Source organism: Oncorhynchus clarkii, chromosome 8, assembly GCF_045791955.1.
Source record: "Oncorhynchus clarkii lewisi isolate Uvic-CL-2024 chromosome 8, UVic_Ocla_1.0, whole genome shotgun sequence".
In the NCBI taxonomy this organism is placed as follows: Eukaryota; Metazoa; Chordata; class Actinopteri; order Salmoniformes; family Salmonidae; genus Oncorhynchus; species Oncorhynchus clarkii.
Genome location: NC_092154.1, coordinates 38396351 through 38413618, shown reverse-complemented (window position 1 = coordinate 38413618; position 17268 = coordinate 38396351). Strand labels below are relative to the sequence as shown.

The following is a 17268-nucleotide window of genomic DNA, read 5'->3' as shown; positions in this document are numbered from 1 at the left end:
GTCGTGGTCAGCTTTTCCGAAAGGGGGGCGGGGCAGGGCCTTATATGCGTCGCGGAAGTTAGAGTAACAATGGTCCAAGGTCTTTCCTCCCCTGGTTGCGCAATCGATATGCTGATAAAATTTGGGGAGTCTTGTTTTCAGATTAGCCTTGTTAAAATCCCCAGCTACAATGAATGCAGCCTCCGGATAAATTGTTTCCAGTTTGCAGAGAGTTAAATAAAGTTCGTACTACATGATTTCATATGTGTTATTTCATAGTTTTGATATCTTCACTATTATTATACAACATAGAAAATAGTCAAATAAAGTAAAACCCTTGAATGAGTAGGTGTGTCCAAACTTTTGACCAATACTGTGTATATGCGTATATATATATATATATATATAATTTTTTTTTCCTTCATTATTTTTCCCTAACCCTACCATCTCTCCCCTAATTGAAGTAAACTAAAGGACAAACTAAAGGACAAAAACACTTAGGCTTCTTCTTCCAGGTCATACGCACTGTATACATTTTACGGACACAGTATATTTTACAATAGTTATATTTTGTTTGTTTTTAGTCCCATCCTCCCAGCTCCACTCAATCCCTCCCATCTATCTCTGAACACCATTCAGTTCTGATTAGTATTTGCCATTTATTTTTCAACTGTGCTGTGATGTTTCACAAAAGTTCTGAACATTTCTATTCTCATACATATTTAAAAACATATTTAAAGATAATTATTATATATCATTGATCGATTGGCGATTACTTGTGAAATCACCCAGCACATGTAAACCTGATAATACAGCGTGAAAGCTCTTAAAGTTACAATGTTTCCGTTATAGCGTATTTTTGACAGTTTTAATAACATCACAAAATACACATTAATATTCCATATTCCATCTCTCATTATTCCCAGCATTCGGATGTTGAAATATATTTTCCCAGTGTCCATTGGGGCGGCAGGGTAGCCTAGTGGTTAGAGTGTTGGACTAGTAACGGTTGCAAGTTCAAACCCCCGAGCTGACAAGGTACAAATCTGTCGTTCTGCCCCTGAACAGGCAGTTAACCCACTGTTCCTAGGCCGTCATTGAAAATAAGAATTTGTTCTTAACTGACTTGCCTGGTTAAATAAAGGTCAAATAAAAAATAAAATAAAATTGTTTGATGTTGAAGTTTTTGGCGGCAAGAGTCTCTCGGTAACAAAGGGATTTTGCCCTTTAGATACTGCAGGGCAAGAGAGAAAGTTCACTACCGACTGTTAAGTCACAAAACCGGCCCAACTCTTCCCTTCTGAGCCAGGACCGGCTGGTAGCCCAGCACGCATTGGAATGGCAACATGTTCGTGGAGGAGTGACAGAGTAAGTTCTGTGCCACCTCCGCCCATGGGACGTACCTCGCCCATTCTCCTGGCCGGTCCTGGCAATACGACCTCAGAAACCTACCCACTTCCTGGTTCACTCTCTCCACCTGCCCATTACTCTCGGGGTGATAACCAGAGGTAAGGCTGACCGAGACCCCCAGACGCTCCATAAACGCCCTACAAACCCGGGACGTGTACTGGGGACCTCGATCAAATAGGATGTCCTCCGGCACCCCGTTCTCTCTCTTTCTTCCAGCTTGATTGGTTAATTGATTGCTGGATTAGTTTACTAATCCTTGCTCTCTCTTCCAGCTTTCTTGCTTGATTCCTTGATTGACTGACTGACTTATTGCTCTCTTTCTCTCTCCCATCCAGCGGTGCTCTCAGTGCTGGGTAATGCTGCAGTCCTGCTGACCTCAGCACTGCGGCCGACTCATCTCAAGGCCCCGGAGCTCCTGACAGTCAACCTGGCTGTGACGGACATCGGCATGGCTCTCAGCATGTACCCCCTATCCATTGCCTCGCTCTTCAACCACGCCTGGATTGGAGGGAATTCCTCCTGCCTCTACTATGGCCTGATGGGGATGATCTTCGGCACGGCCAGCATCATGACCCTGGCTGTCATGGGTTTGGTACGATACCTGGTGACAGGAAACCCACCTAAAACAGGTATGGTGATGAGTCCGTCAGTTGAGCACAGTTTTCTTTTTTTATGCAAGCTGGGTTGAAAAAAGTGCGGTAGGGTGGCTGGTTGATAGTGGAGGTTGTTTGGTAAACTACCATTTGTTTGTGTGATATAACAAGCCTTACCTGAGATCTGATGGGTCGTGCTAGCCCCCACAGATAATAATGTTTCAGTGCAGTTAATTTGATGAAGATGATAACCCCCCCCAAGACACATTTTTGATTGATCAAATTTGACTAGGAGGTTCACTTCACGAAGGCACTTCTCTCCATGAGGACCGAGGCTCTAAGGCCCTGATTTAGGATCCGCAGGCTTTCTTTTAGCTTTTTTTCTCTTTTATATTTTCTTCTGGGAAGGCGATGTTGGAACATTGCTGCAGGGACTTGCTTTCATTCAACCACAAGAGCATTATTGAGGTTGGGCACTGACTTTGGGCGATTAGGCCTGGCTCGCAGTCGGCGTTCCAATTCATTCCAAAGGTGTTCGATGGGGTTGAGGTCAGGGCTCTGTGAAGGCCAGTCAAGTTCTTCCACACTGATCTCGACAAACCATTTCTTTATGATCCTCGCTTTGTGCACGGGGGCACATTGTCATGTTGAAACAGGAAACTACCTTCCCCAAACGGTGCCACAAATTTGAAAGCACAGAATCATCTAGAATGTCATTGTATGCTGTAGTGTTAAGACTTCCCTTCACTGGAACTAAGGGTCCTAGACCGAACCATGAAAAACAGCCCCAGACCACTATTTCTCCTCCACCAAACTTTACAGTTGGCACTATGCATTGGGGCATGTAGCGTTCTCCTGACATCCGTCAGACCCAGATTCGTACTTCGGACTGCCAGATGGTGAAGCGTGATTTATCAGTCCAGAGAACACATTTCCACTGCTCCAGAGTCCAATTGCGGTGAGCTTTACACCACCCCAGTTGAAGCTTGGCATTGCGCATGGTGATCTTAGGCTTGTGTGCGGCTGCTCGGCCATGGAAACCCATTTCATGAAGCTCCTGATGAACCGTGCTGACGTTGCTTTCAGAGGCATTTTGCAACTTGGATGTGAGTGTTGCAACCAAGGACAGACAATTTTTACGAGCTACTCAATTCAGCGCTCAACGGTCCCTTTCTGTGAACTTGTGTGGCCTACCTCTTTGTGGCTGAGTCGTTTGTTGCTCCTAGAAGTTTCCGCCTCACAATAACGGCCCTTACAGTTGACCGGGGCAGCTCTAGCAGGGCATAAATTTGACGAACTGATTTGGAGAACAGCAAAAACAAGCAAAAATGACCCCAGCCATTTTCACCTTGGCTGCTGTAGGTTAATTCACACCGGTCGATCTACAAACACATAGCCTATTAGCCATATGTAATGGTATACCCCTGAAAGGGGGGAAATATGAGAAATGATTCACAGTGACATGTAGCATCAGCGACTGTTCAGTCAGTTGTAATGATGAATTGCATAAATCGTCGTCTCTTTAATTAGATATCTATTTTCTCAAACGACATAGCATCCACATTTGTATTCCTAGGCATTACTAATCAAGCTCCGCACAAACAAGCATCAATGGAGCACACGAATTATTGTATTATCACATTCACATGAATTATTAGAATATTACTTAATATCAGTGATGTAGTGTTTAAAAAAAGTGGGTAATGGGTCATCTATTAAATTCAAATGGAAAATCAGGGGAAAAAGAATAACAAAAAAAAGCCTTTTGTCCGAGATGAGGTAGTTCGTTTCTCTTCTCAGGCCTTTGGCCTGTGTTACGCGAGAGGGCAGAATTTGAGAGATTGGTGAATTATTATTATTTTCAAATTAGAAAAAAATGACAGAGGTCTGGACCTCAGTGTGCTCATATGTAGTTGCAGCCCTGCTGCCGTTGATCGGACCTACAGTAATAAACTACTTCACCAAACCAACCAGGTCCAGCAACAAGCTAGCCTACGATACATCATCTTGCTTTCAGCTGTCCACTTTGATTTATGTATAGAGTATAGAAAAGCATATATATACTGTAATGAAACAGCAGGGTGCAGGTCGCGAAACCTCGACCTTCTAGCCCGAAGTCCAGCACGCTCTTGACTGTGCCGCAAAAGCATGCTCGTGTGGCAGAGTCGATTTCCGCGCTTATAAACCCAGGGCCGTTACAATACTGTAGAGTGGCAAACCATGTTTACTGGACTTTCATTGAGAAAATAAAATCCTCCAATACATCGTACCAAACTCAAAACTCAAGAAAAATAACAGAAACATAGCATTGCTTAATGCGCCCAACTGAATCTGAACAGGCGTGAGGCTGAGCCGCACTTCATGCAACCACTCACACAGAGACAGCACCCACATGGATAATGCTACCCGCAACAACAACCACACTGCTCACACAGCCTAACGCCATCATTGTCAAAAGTGACAACAGTGACACATCAAAGGATGTGAGTGTGCCATGCTCGTGATGCTGAAAGGACAGTAACCGTAAAACACTCCATGTAGGAGAGAATACTTTTTGTAAAACACAGAGGGCCGATAGAAAGACAGCAGTCACACACAGCATGATGTTAATGAATAAGCACTTTCACTCTGACATAATTAGCAGGTAGGTTCCAATCATAAGGATACAAAAACACAACCGTTAGGCCAAGCATTTCCCAGTCAAAACGTATAGCTATTACATTGCAAACATATTTTTCAAGTTCAGCACACAAAATAAATCTGTGATCTACAATCTTAAATGTAACAATGTTTCACACACATAACACATTGTTTTCAGAGATAGCTAGTTAACAACAGATAGCTAGTTAACAAGTGAACATTTACTAGATGATGATCATTTGAAACGTAATTGCTTTATGAAAGTTAATCTCGAAAAGGGCGAAGCTAACACGTTAGCATCAACCTCCTCTTCAACAACACCTGCTGCAGCCACTACACACTAGCTTACAACAAAAGCTAGCTAGACCATGGAAAAACTACTGCTCACTATTGCACAGTGACCTGTCAGCCTTCGAGAAGGGGAAAGTTGACATGCGCTTTTGTTCAAATGTGATTGGTTGATTCCACTGTTACTCAAAAGTCTGACCTTTCAGGGGGCATGTGCTCAAAATGAAAAAGGTCACCCACCTGCATTTATTTTATTGATTGTGATTTATCTTCAATGCTCTTAAATAATATACAATTAATAGTCTTCTAACTCATGATATATGGCTGGCTGGCTACTAGCTTATATTTTAGTATATGGCGGCCGGCAAGAGTCTAGACTGCCTACGTTGCTGTTGCTCTGACCTACGTGCAACTCCCGACTGAAGAAGGGATGGAGTTGTGTCGGAGGTTCGTAGATGCAGCTGCTCCTCTCTATTTCTTTCTGCCTCTCTCTGCTGCACGTAGGCTATTAGCCAACCGGCCCGAATATTGACGATGATGTAAATCAAGTGTTAATCAAGTTTTAGCAAGTGTTAATCAAATGTTATGCTGCAGGGGGTGGAGGGTGGCGAACTTGAACGACGTCACAATGACTTGTGGGCAGTGTGTTCAGAACAACAATGACAAAAACTGTGTACATAAAAATATAATTATACCATCACCCAAAAGGACACTTGGCGAGTGGGAGGGCAAATGGGCAGGTGCTCGGACACAAGTAAACAACTACCTGTGCACGTGCCTGATATACAGTGTAATGCTACTTATACATCAGCTACTGTATTATATACGCCTGACTGGATGCATGGACAATCGACCAGGAAGTGTTTGACAGTCCCAGTTCTGGACATCTGTCTGTGTCCTGCATACTGAAGAGGAAGGCTATTCAGCTGAAACGTTTGTTCATAATGTACAAAGTAGGGATTGGCGTGACAAGAATTTATGCATGATAATCCCCTGGTGCAGATACACTAAATGAAAAAAAAGACACGGAAATAAGTCGTGCTAAGCTTACTTCTTAAGGTTCTGGGTGCATTATTATTGGTTTTATTACTCATAATCTAAACTACCAGCAGGGGGTGGAGACGTCTATAGAATTTGAATTTTAAAGCCATTCTAATGATATGGTAAAACCCATGCTGTTGATGAATAGCAAATCGATGTTCAGTGGGTAGATACATCCGACCTGGCTGATCTTTACATGGACACCGTAGGGCACACACATATACACATGCAGGCAGACACACACACACATGCGTACACACATGCAATGGCATATAATATTATTAAATTGGATGTAATGCTCTGTGACCCACAATCAGCTTACTTACAGTCACTCTGCCAACCACATTGTTTTTATCAGCTAGAGCAGCCATCATAATATTCATTTATTAATTCTATTCGCCATCATATCTATCTCCATATCTATGTAATGTGCTCATTATGGTCCGTTCCAAACTGTTGACTCAGAAATATACATATTCTAACTCTGTGGTAGTCCCTGCAAGGGTTGGTTCCAAATGCAGACATAATAATTTATTCTTAACTGACTTGCCAAGTTAAACGAAGGTTAAATTAAATAAAAATGTAAAGAAAATGGTGGGTTGGATGGCAGCCGAGGTGGTCACTTACAGCTAGTCAATACCGATTCATCATCGGTGCTTCTGATGAATGTGAATGAGTAAATCAGGATGTTTAGTGCAGTGTAAGTGTGGGTTCTTATGGATCATTACTCTAATGAAGTGAGGGAATAGCAAGAGGTTCCTAGTGGGCTGCGAACCCCCAGGACGTGTCTCCCAAAGAAGCTCTAACCGCAATGTTAATAAGAATATCCCAATTGGGAGAGATTGTAAGGCGCCTATCAAATAGGGTCCTTGCAGTGCTCTAGCTGTCCTTACTGTACACTCCTCTTTAACTCTTGTACAGGTAATAAGTTCCAGCATCATAGCATAATGATGATCAGTGTGATCTGACTAGAGTTAAACTTTGGTTTAGGGTTAGGATTAGGGTTAGGGTAAGGTTTATGCTAAGGGTTGGGGTCCTCCTCTTCCTCTCTTCCTACCCTTCTCTACCTCTCCCCCCTCTACCTCTTCACCAGGCAACAAGTTCCAGCGTCGGACCATCACCATGGTGATCAGTGTGATCTGGCTGTACTCTGGGCTGTGGGCTGTGTTCCCTCTACTGGGATGGGGTGGCTACGGACCGGAGCCCTTCGGGGTGGCCTGCTCCGTGGACTGGGCCAGTTACCAAGACTCCCTGAACCGTTCCACCTTCATCATGTCTCTGTCTATCCTCTGCACCTTCATCCCCTGCCTCGTCATCCTCTTCTCCTATTTCGGCATAGCCTGGAAACTCCACAAGGCCTACCAGGCCATCCAAAGCAGCGACTTCCACTACGGACACATCGAGAGGAAGGTCACTCTGGTGAGTATGACCATTTATCTGTTGACTGTTTATTAACCGTTCAATTAAATGTTTTTTCTTTAAATCTGGAATCCGCATAAAGTGAAACAGTGCCACTGTTCTCCCCAGCACCTTTGTTATTGTTTGTCGGTGAAACGGAGGAGAGCAGCGTTCGGCAGCTTTATCGTGCGTGGTGTTTTATCGTGCGTGGTGTTTTATCGTGCGTGCAATGATACCCAAGGGAGAAAACAGTGTTTGTTGTTTAAAGTAACTTCTTTGTTGTTGTAATATCACAAATGGACGTGGCAGTTTAAATACGGATTCCAGCTTTAATTAGATTAGTGAGTTTAATAATGGGTTGTTGGGATGAAGTCAATAAATCAATTATGTAAGTTGTTAAATGAATGAGAAGTGTTATTATCTTTCCCTATAGCCCAGTGGGCCAAACAGCAAACCTACAAGAACAACAACCGATTGCACTGTTGAGTGAAGCTAAGGGCCTTGTTTGAATATTGTAAAATTGCCTCCCTCCTTCTGTTGCTCCTTGATGTAATTACCAATCTAATGTGATTTGAGATGGGAAGTGACACTGACTGTCAGCTTCCTTTCAGCTATACAAATGATTGCTTCTCTCTAGGACGTGTGTGTTTGTGATTAATTGAATCTGTGGATAGTTTATATTTAGGGCCATAGCTCACACAGTGCTCCACAAGCTGCCAAGACAAATACTGTGTAAATTCTAGCTGCTTATAGAACAAGGATATTTAAGTTTACAATTCTTATGGACATCAATGCTAGTTGTCACATTCTTCATGTACAGCCCTTTATAACATTCTTACCATTGAAAAGGCATGTGATTTAACCATTCTTATTACCATTAATGCTCGTTTATGGAACACAGAGAGGGGTCACAAACGTGTTTATGGGGTGGCAGGGAAGTCAGGCGCAGGAGAATAAACTCGGTAAATGGAGTATTTTAATAAAACAAAACATAACTCCAAAACCATAAATACAAATGAAACAAATTGGTTACGAGGACCGGTCGCGCACCAAATACAAACAACACAAACTGAAACAAGAAACAATCTCTGACAAAGACATGATGGGAAACAGAGGGTTAAATACACAACAGGTAATGAATGGGATTGAAACCAGGTGTGTAGGAAGACAAGACAAAACCAATGGAAAATGAAAAATGGATCAATGATGGCTAGAAGACCGGTGACGTCGACCGCCGAGCACCACCCGAATAAGAGGGGCATCGACTTCGGAAGAAGTCGTGACAAGTGTGTGTGTGTGTGTGTGCGCGTCCGCAGTGTGATTCGTATGAAGAGTGCTGCTTAGTTATTTTATTCATGCAATGTGGAAGGCTTTTAAATGACAAAATGAATCATTTTGCATTTAGAAAAACATTTTTTTAATTGAATTTAAAATGTTCCTTCAAGAGCAGTTGAATACATCTTTCACATTCACTTTGTTCTTTAATTCATGCCCAGTGGTTAGGCCCAGATTAGTTTTCTGCTCTCCTACGATGCAAACAGACAGATAATGAATGACCTATTAGAGTGAGATCCATCTTCAGCTGGCGATAGCCTCACAAAACTCAGATGGAGGGTTTCATTTAGTTTATCTCTGTAATGTTGTGCATACACAGAGCAGGGTGTAGTGATACATTAACAAAGACAGATTCACACCTCTTTCTCTCTGACTCACAGCTTCACAGTCATTTTTTTATTTCACCTTTATTTCACCAGGTAGGCCAGTTGAGAACAAGTTCTCATTTACAACTGCGACCTGGCCAAGATAAAGCAAAGCATTTCGACACATACAACAACACAGAGTTACACATGGAATAAACAAACATACAGTCAATAATACAGTAGAAAAGTCTATACACAGTGTGTGCAAATGATGTAAGATAAGGAAGGGAGTAATGCAATAAATAGGCCATGGTGGCGAAGTAATTACAATACACCAATTAAACACTGGAGTGATAGATATGCAGAAGATGAATGTGCAAGTAGAGATACTGGGGTGCAAAGGAACAAGATAAATATATAACTACAGTATGGGGATGAGGTAGTTGGATGGGCTATTTACAGATGGGCTATGTACAGGTGCAGTGATCTGTGAGCTGCTCTGACAGCTGGTGCTTAAAGCTAGTGAGGGAGATATGAGTCTCCAGCTTCAGTGATTTTTGCAATTCGTTCCAGTCATTGACAGCAGAGAACTGGAAGGAAAGGCGGACAAAGGAGGAATTGGCTTTGGGGGTGACCAGTGAGATATACCTGCTGCAGTGCATGCTACGGGTGGGTGCTGCTATGGTGATCAGTGAGCTGAGATAAGACGGGGCTTTACCTAGCAAAGACTTGTAGGTGACCTGGAGCCAGTGGGTTTGGCGACGAGTATGAAGCGAGGGCCAGCCAACGAGAGTGTACAGGTCACAGTGGTGGGTAGTATATGGGGCTTTGGTGACAAAACTAATGGCACTGTGATAGACTGCATCCAATTTGTTGAGTAGAGTGTTGGAGGCTATTTTGTTAATGACATCGCGAAAGTCGAGGATCGGTAGGATGGTCAGTTTTACGAGGGTATGTTTGGCAGCATGAGTGAAGAAGGCTTTGTTGCAAAATAGGAAGCCAATTCTAGATTTAATTTTGGATTGGAGATGCTTAATGTAAGTCTGGAAGGAGATTTTACAGTCTAACCAGACACCCAGTTATTTGTAGTTGTCCACATATTCAGAACCGTCCAGAGTAGTGATGCTGGATGGGCAGGGGCAGCGATCGGTTGAAGAGCATGCATTTATTTACAATCATTCAAGAGCAGTTGGAGGCCATGGATGGAGAGTTGTATGGCATTGAAGCTCATCTGGAGGTTAGTTATCACAGTGTCCAAAGAAGGGCCAGAAGTATACAGAATTTTGTCATCTGCGTAGAGGTGGATCAGAGAATCACCAGCAGCAAGAGCGATATCATTGATGTATACAGAGAAGAGATTCGGCCCGAGAATTGAACCGTGGCACCCCCATAGACTGCCAGAGGTCCGGACAACAGGCCCTCTGATTTGACACACTGAACTCAATCAGATAAGTAGTTGGTTAACCAGGCATGGCAGTCATTTGAGAAACCAAGGCTGTTGACTCTGCCGATAAGAATGTGGTGATTGACAGAGTCGAAAGCCTTGGCCAGGTCAATGACTACATCTGCACAGTAATGTCTCTTATCGATGGCGGTTATGATATCATTTAGGACCTTGAGCATGGCTGAGGTGCACCAATGACCAGCTCTGAAACCAGATTGCATAGCGGAGAAGGTACGGTGGGATTCAAAATGGCCGGTAATCTGTTTGTTAACATGGCTTTTGAAGACCATAGAAAAGGCAGGGTAGGATAGATATAGGTATGTAGCCGTTTGGATCTAGAGTGTCTCCCCCTTTGAAGAGGGGGATGATCGCGGCAGCTTTCCAATCTTTGGGAATCTCAGATGATCCGAAAGAGAAGTTGAACAGGCTAGTAATAGGGGTTGCAACAATTTCGGCAGATTATTTTAGAACAAGAGGGTCCAGATTGTCTAGCCCGGCTGATTTGTAGAGGTCCAGACTTTGGAGCTCTTTCAGAACATCAGCTATCTGTACTTGGGTGAAGGAGAAATGGGGAGGCTTGGGCGAGTTGCTGTGGGGGGTGCAGGTCAGTTGACCGGGGTAGGGGTAGCCAGGTGGAAAGCATGGCCAGCCAGAGAAAAATGCTTATTGAAATTCTCAATTATAGTGGATTTATCGGTGGTGACAGTTTCCTATCCTCAGTGCAGTGGGCAGCTGGGAGGAGGTGCTCTTATTCTCAGAACTATGTCCCAGAACTATGTGCAACAGGATGCAAATTTCTGTTTGAAAAAGCTAGCCTTAGCTTTCCTAACTGCCTGTGTATATTGTTTCCTAACTTCCCTGAAAAGTTGCATATCACGGGGGCTATTCGATGCTAATGCAGTACGCCACAGGATGTTTTTGTGCTGGTCAAGGGCAGTCAGGTCTGGAGTGAACCAAGGGCTATATCTGTTCCTGGTTCTACTTTTTTTGAATTGGGCATGCTAATTTAAGATGGTGAGGAAGGCACTTTTAAATAATAACCTGGCATCCTCGACTGATGGGATGAGGTCAATATCCTTCCCGGATACCCGGGCCAGGTCGATTAGAAAGGGCTGCTCGCTGGAGTGTTTTAGGGAGCGTTTGACAGTGATGAGGGGTGGTTGTTTTACCGCAGACCCATTACGGATGAAGGCAGTGATCGCTGAGATCTTGGTTGAAAACAGCAGAGGTGTATTTAGAGGGCAAGTGTCACGAGAATGTCTATCCTCAATGTTCTAACTGAACTATTTTATTATCTCTGTCTGAATCCTGAAGGTTGTAATCTCCAGTTCAAAGAAACAGACAAAGTCTCAGCCTGCAATGGATCAGTACTTTATTCAGAGAGCGCTCTGTCTTCAAAATGAGAACAGTCTTTTTATTGCACACACACACACAAATTAACTCACATCAGTAGAAGCTCCACCTCGCTTTAGGTGGGCTGTATTTTTCCACAGTTCACATACATTGTTTATCACACTTCTGCAACATGTTTCATTATCTTCTGCAAGCCTAGCCGTTTCTAACAGTTTTTCTCCTCCCTAGGATGGGGAGGCCTCTTTCCAGTTATTAGTTTCACCGTTATCACAAGTCGACAGTTCAGTATCCTTCAATGTCTCAACTATACCCGGCTCATATTGCGAAATAGAAACACAGTGGCCTAGTCTTAAAAGGTCTAGTCACACAGATTATTGGATTATGACTAACATATTTTATACAGTTATATGGTTTCAGGATGGAATATTTTAGTCATTATCTTAAACAGAAGAATTTGTATATCAGCAAGTTGGTTAGGATGATATCTTTGAGGGTGCCCATGTTTACGGATTTGGGGTTGTACCTGGTAGGTTCATTGATAATTTGTGTGAGATTGAGGGCATCAAGCTTAGATTGTAGGACAGCTGAGGTGTTAAGCATGTCCCAGTTCAGGTCACCTAGCAGCACAAGCTCTGAAGATAGATGGGGAGCAATCAATTCACATATGGTGTCCAGGGCACAGCTGGGGGCAAAGGGTGGTCTATAGCAAGCGGCAACGTTGAGAGGCTTGTTTCTGGAAAGGTGGATTTTTAAAAGTAGAAGCTCTAATTGTTTGGGTACAGACCTGGATAGTAAGATAAAACTCTGCAGGCAACTCTGCCCCCTTTGGTAGTTCTATCTTGTCGGAAAATGTTATAGTTAGGGATGGAAATTTCAGGGTTTTTGGTGGTCTTCCTAAGCCAGCATTCAGACATGGCTAGGACATCCGGGTTGGCAGAGTGTGCTAAAGCAGTGAATAAATCAAACTTAGGGAGGAGGCTTCTAATGTTAACATGCATGAAACCAAGGCTGGGGTATAGGAGTGCAGGGCCTGGATTAACCTTTCCATTACCAGATGAACAGAGGAGGAGTAGGATAAGGGTACGGCTAAAGGCTATAAGCACTGGTCGACTAGTATGTTCGGAACAGAGAGTAAAAGGAGCAGGTTTCTGGGCACGATAGAATAGATTCAAGGCATAATGTACAGACAAAGGTATGGTAGGATGTGAATACATTGGTGGTAAACCTAGGCATTGAGTGATGATGAGAGAGATATTGTCTCTAGAAACATTTAAACCAGCTGATGTCACCGCATGTGTGGGAGGTGGAACTAAAGGGTTGGCTAAGGCATATTGAGCAGGGCTAGAGGCTCTACAGTGAAATAAGACAATAATCACTAACCAGAACAGCAATGGACAAGGCATATTGACATTATGGAGAGGCATGATTTATCCACTCGCTAGCTATCCCACCTGGAAAGATATTACTTTGTTTTTGCGCTGTTTGTTTCTTTACAAGGGATGAATTATACAACTCTGGTTAGATATCAAAACAGTACCAGTTTTGCTGACATTTTGGAAAATTATATTTATCCGGGCAAAACCCTATTTCACGCTGGTTCCACTACTTAGGGTCTTTCAGACATGGGGCTCAAGCAGAGCTCATGAGTGACTGTGACAAAGCGTACAAGTCTAGATCACGAGAAACGCTTTAGTCCCTGTCAAATTTGGCTACCTCAGGTTAAGAAGTTTGACATGGCTGTAAACATAGTCTATGCTATGTTTTTGACAGGCAAACGCCTCCCCTCTCCTTTTCTCTCCTCCCCCTCTCCTCTTCACCCTAGATGGCGGTGTTGATCAGCTCTGGGTTCATCGTAGCCTGGTCTCCCTACGTGGTGCTCAGCTTTTGGAGTATGTTCCACACCAAGGGGAAGGACAGCCTGGCCCCTGTGGTCTCCTTGCTGCCCTGCCTGTTCGCTAAAGGTTCCACGGCCTACAACCCTTTCATCTACTACATCTTCAGACGCTCCTTTAGACGCCAGCTCCAGGTCCTGATCTGCTGCTCTGCCCAACCAGACTCACCTTCGTGTAGGGAGACAGGAGAGGGCAGGCAGAGTGTAAGGTCTGACCTACTACAGAGCTTTCCGGATGATAAGAATAGAGCTCCCTTGGTGGGGAAGTTGGGAACTGCGGTGCTGGAAAGAGTCTGAGAAAGAGCTGACAAGCTCCTGTTAAAAAAGTATTGGAACACGACCTGTTTGAACATTGGTCCGTACCCATCAAAGGGTTAAGACTGTGTGTGTGAGTGTGCGTTAAAGGGTCAGAAATGGATGGGGTGCGAGTTAATCAACTGCGTTTCTTCACTGTCATTCTAGCACACACTACTAGGTCATAGCCTCGTCCTCGCCACGTGACCAACAAAGTAACACTTTACTTGAAGTCAACAGACAAAATGTATTATGATGCAGTCATAAGACACATCACATATTATAATCATTGTAATAAGGTATTATAAGGGCTCATACATGTTTATAAAAAAGTTGTAAAGCATTGTGTTTTTTGGCTTGAAGTTAAAGGAATATCATGTAGAATGAAGCCCCTTAAAGGAAACTGGGTGAATTGCAACATTTGCACTGCTACAACACTTGCAATTCCACTTGCGATGTAGAATTTTAGTAACCAGGAAATAGCAAGTAAATTTCTTAGAGCAAGTCAATTTATGAGTCTCTTTTACTTTCAGTTTTGCACACCATTTCTGCCATTGTTCATTGTGCTTGTGAGGAGTTAACCATGCCTCTGAGTGATTCTGATGGAAGAGAGGGAGGGTCCTGCCTTCCAATTTGACAACAAGAGACAGACCAGCTTATGTTGTCAAATAGGAGGACTGCACCATCATCATGTAACTTTGTGTGGGCCCCAATTGATTCATTTTTGAACAAATATTGTGAAACATTACACTATTACCACAGATATATTAAGGACATTTTCTGAAATGAAAATGCAAAAATATGACATAATGCCCCTTTAAGTGTTATTGTAAAGTTCACTTTATTGTTGAATGTTGTTGTGAGGTACTGTAGCATTGAACTTAAACTTCACAATGGTCACTATGGCCATTCACAATGGTCGCTATGAGCATTTACAATGGTCTCTGTGGCCATAGTTCTGGTCCCTTTCTTCCTGTTTTGAGAGACTTGTTGGATATTGAAGCATTGGCAGGCTACGAGACAGCCTTCTTGACTATACTCCCCATGTCTAGAGTGTTCTGTGAGTGTGTCCCCAATAGAAGCCTCAGTAACCATCAAGTTAAAAGAGGAGAGCTAATCTGACATTGCACCCTATTCCCTACATAGGTCTCTATCTAAAAGTAGTGGACTATGTAGCTAATATTATTCTGATGTGGCAGTGGTTGTGAACTATGTTAGGAATAGGGAATAGTGTGCCATTTTGGAGGCGGCTGGAAATTTCAGGAAGCGTTTTTCACATCTGACCTTGTTTGTGTGACCTCTAATGATTGTAACAGAGCTACTCTGAGAAAATCAAACAGCTTTAGAAAAGCATATTTTTTTCTCTGTCTTTGTTGCTCCTAAACACTTCTACTTCACAATAACAGCACTTACACTTGACTGGGTTAGCTCTAGCAGGGCAGAAAGCTGACTTGTTGGAAAGGTGGCATCCTATGAAGGTGCCACGTTGAAAGTCACTGAGCTCTTCATTAAGGCTATTCTACTGCCAATGTTTGTCTATTTTTCAAGAAAACCTTGAAAAAAAATTGAAAATCTTGAAAAAATATGATCTTCTTTTCCTCTGCATGCCCTGAAACTCAACTCCTCTGACAATAGAATGTTTTTTGTTGAATGTTGTTGTTGTAACGGAGACCCTGAAATTTTGACATTAATAGATCCTGTTTCTCCATCTAAATTAATCTTTGTTTGCATTAATATTGTGTGCAAAATTCTAAATATTGCATTGAGTTATTAAAACCCCCTAGAGTCAATATCCACACCTCTGCTGAAATTGAATTAGCATAATAAAAAAATCCCCATCAAAATGCATCAGTTTAAGCCAGATGTCGCACTTCTTTTTATTTTATTACCCCTTTTTCAGGGTATCCAATTGGTAGTTACAGTCTTGTCGCTACAACTCCCGTATGGAGAGGCGAAGGTTGAGAGCCATGCGTCCTCCGAAACACAACCCAACCAAGCCGCACTGCTTCTTGACAATGCCCACTTAACCCAGAAGCCAGTCACAACAATGTGTCGGAAGAAACACCTGCCGACCGTGTCAGTGTGCATGCGCCCGGCCCGCCACAGGAGTCACTAGAGCGTGATGGGACAAGGATATCCCTGCCGGCCAAACTGGACCAACTGTCCATTGGTCTCCCAGTCGCAGCCGGCTGTGACAGTGCCTGGACTCGAACCAGGATCTCTAGTGGCACAGCTAGCACTGCGATGCAGTGCCTTAGACCACTGCGCCACTCGGGAGGCCCCTCAGATGTCACACTTCTGCATCGGCGGTGAAAGGTGACAGAGCTAGACCGGTGTTGGTCAGACCATGAGACATCCTGAAAATCAGTCTTCTCGCGAAAACGTCTGCAGTTTCCCAATGGCTTTTCCCAAAAAACGGACCCCTCTATGGAAAGACGAGACCCTCACGAACATGATGGGGATCTCCATCTTGGGACTTGTCTGAAGTCGGTACAGCCGATCTACCAACTTCTGTCTGTAGCCTCCAAACAGTTTAGGCGGCACACTAATAGAACGCCCACAGGCCTCACAAGACTCGTCCGAAGGTCACCCGGTAACAGCTAAAAACATCTATGGAAGTATATATGGAGACTGTTTAGTGCCAAAAATAAGGGGTTAAATACATAAACTAAATGTTTCCTGATCTTTCTTATAGATGATCTCTCTTTCTTACATGTGTATTCATGAATGAACTTATTGGATAAGGAATTCTGCCTACAGCTCCACTGCTCAGACGTCAGAAAATATTGATATTTGATATCAAAAGCAGAGGAGCAAACAGTTTACTGCTTTCAACGTTTCAACTGCTTGGTCTTCATATGTTTAGCTGGTTTGCTTTCTGCACTCTTTCAGATTGCTTCTCTGACTGCCCATTCTCATAGTGTTTCTTCAATATTAGCGGAGGCTGGTGGGAGGAGCTATATGAGGACAGGCTCAATGTAATAGCTAAAATATAGTAAATGGAACGGAGTCAAACATGGTTGCAGTACATTTGATGTGTTTGACACCGTTCCATTAATTCCATTCCAGCCATTACTAGGCCATCCTCCTATAGCGCCTCCACTGCTCTATATTACAGATACTGTAGACCTGTCCAGAAATAACCCTTAGCTCTTAATCCCCTAGGTCAGGGGTCTCCATCCGTTTCTAGTATGAAACCAACTTTTAATGCTTTCAAATAGGCTGGCATTCTTCTCTTCTCTGGGTCCTTAGTGTTAAAGAAAAAGTAGTGCACTATGTTCTGTCAATATACCTGGT

General features: G+C 43.2%; 1 protein-coding gene across 1 annotated transcript in view; it reads left to right on the top strand.

Moving 5' to 3' along the window:
• The window catches only part of LOC139415443 (opsin-5-like), a gene marked incomplete at its 5' end in the record, with an annotated part of 33673 nt that extends 19699 nt beyond the window's left edge, over positions 1–13974 (top strand). The window contains 3 exons of the mRNA XM_071163532.1: positions 1725–2018; positions 7045–7370; positions 13609–13974. Of these exons, the coding sequence (XP_071019633.1) occupies positions 1725–2018; positions 7045–7370; positions 13609–13974 (986 nt within the window). The remainder of the gene's footprint in view (positions 1–1724; positions 2019–7044; positions 7371–13608) is intronic.
• Between the last annotated feature and the right edge of the window lie 3294 nt (positions 13975–17268).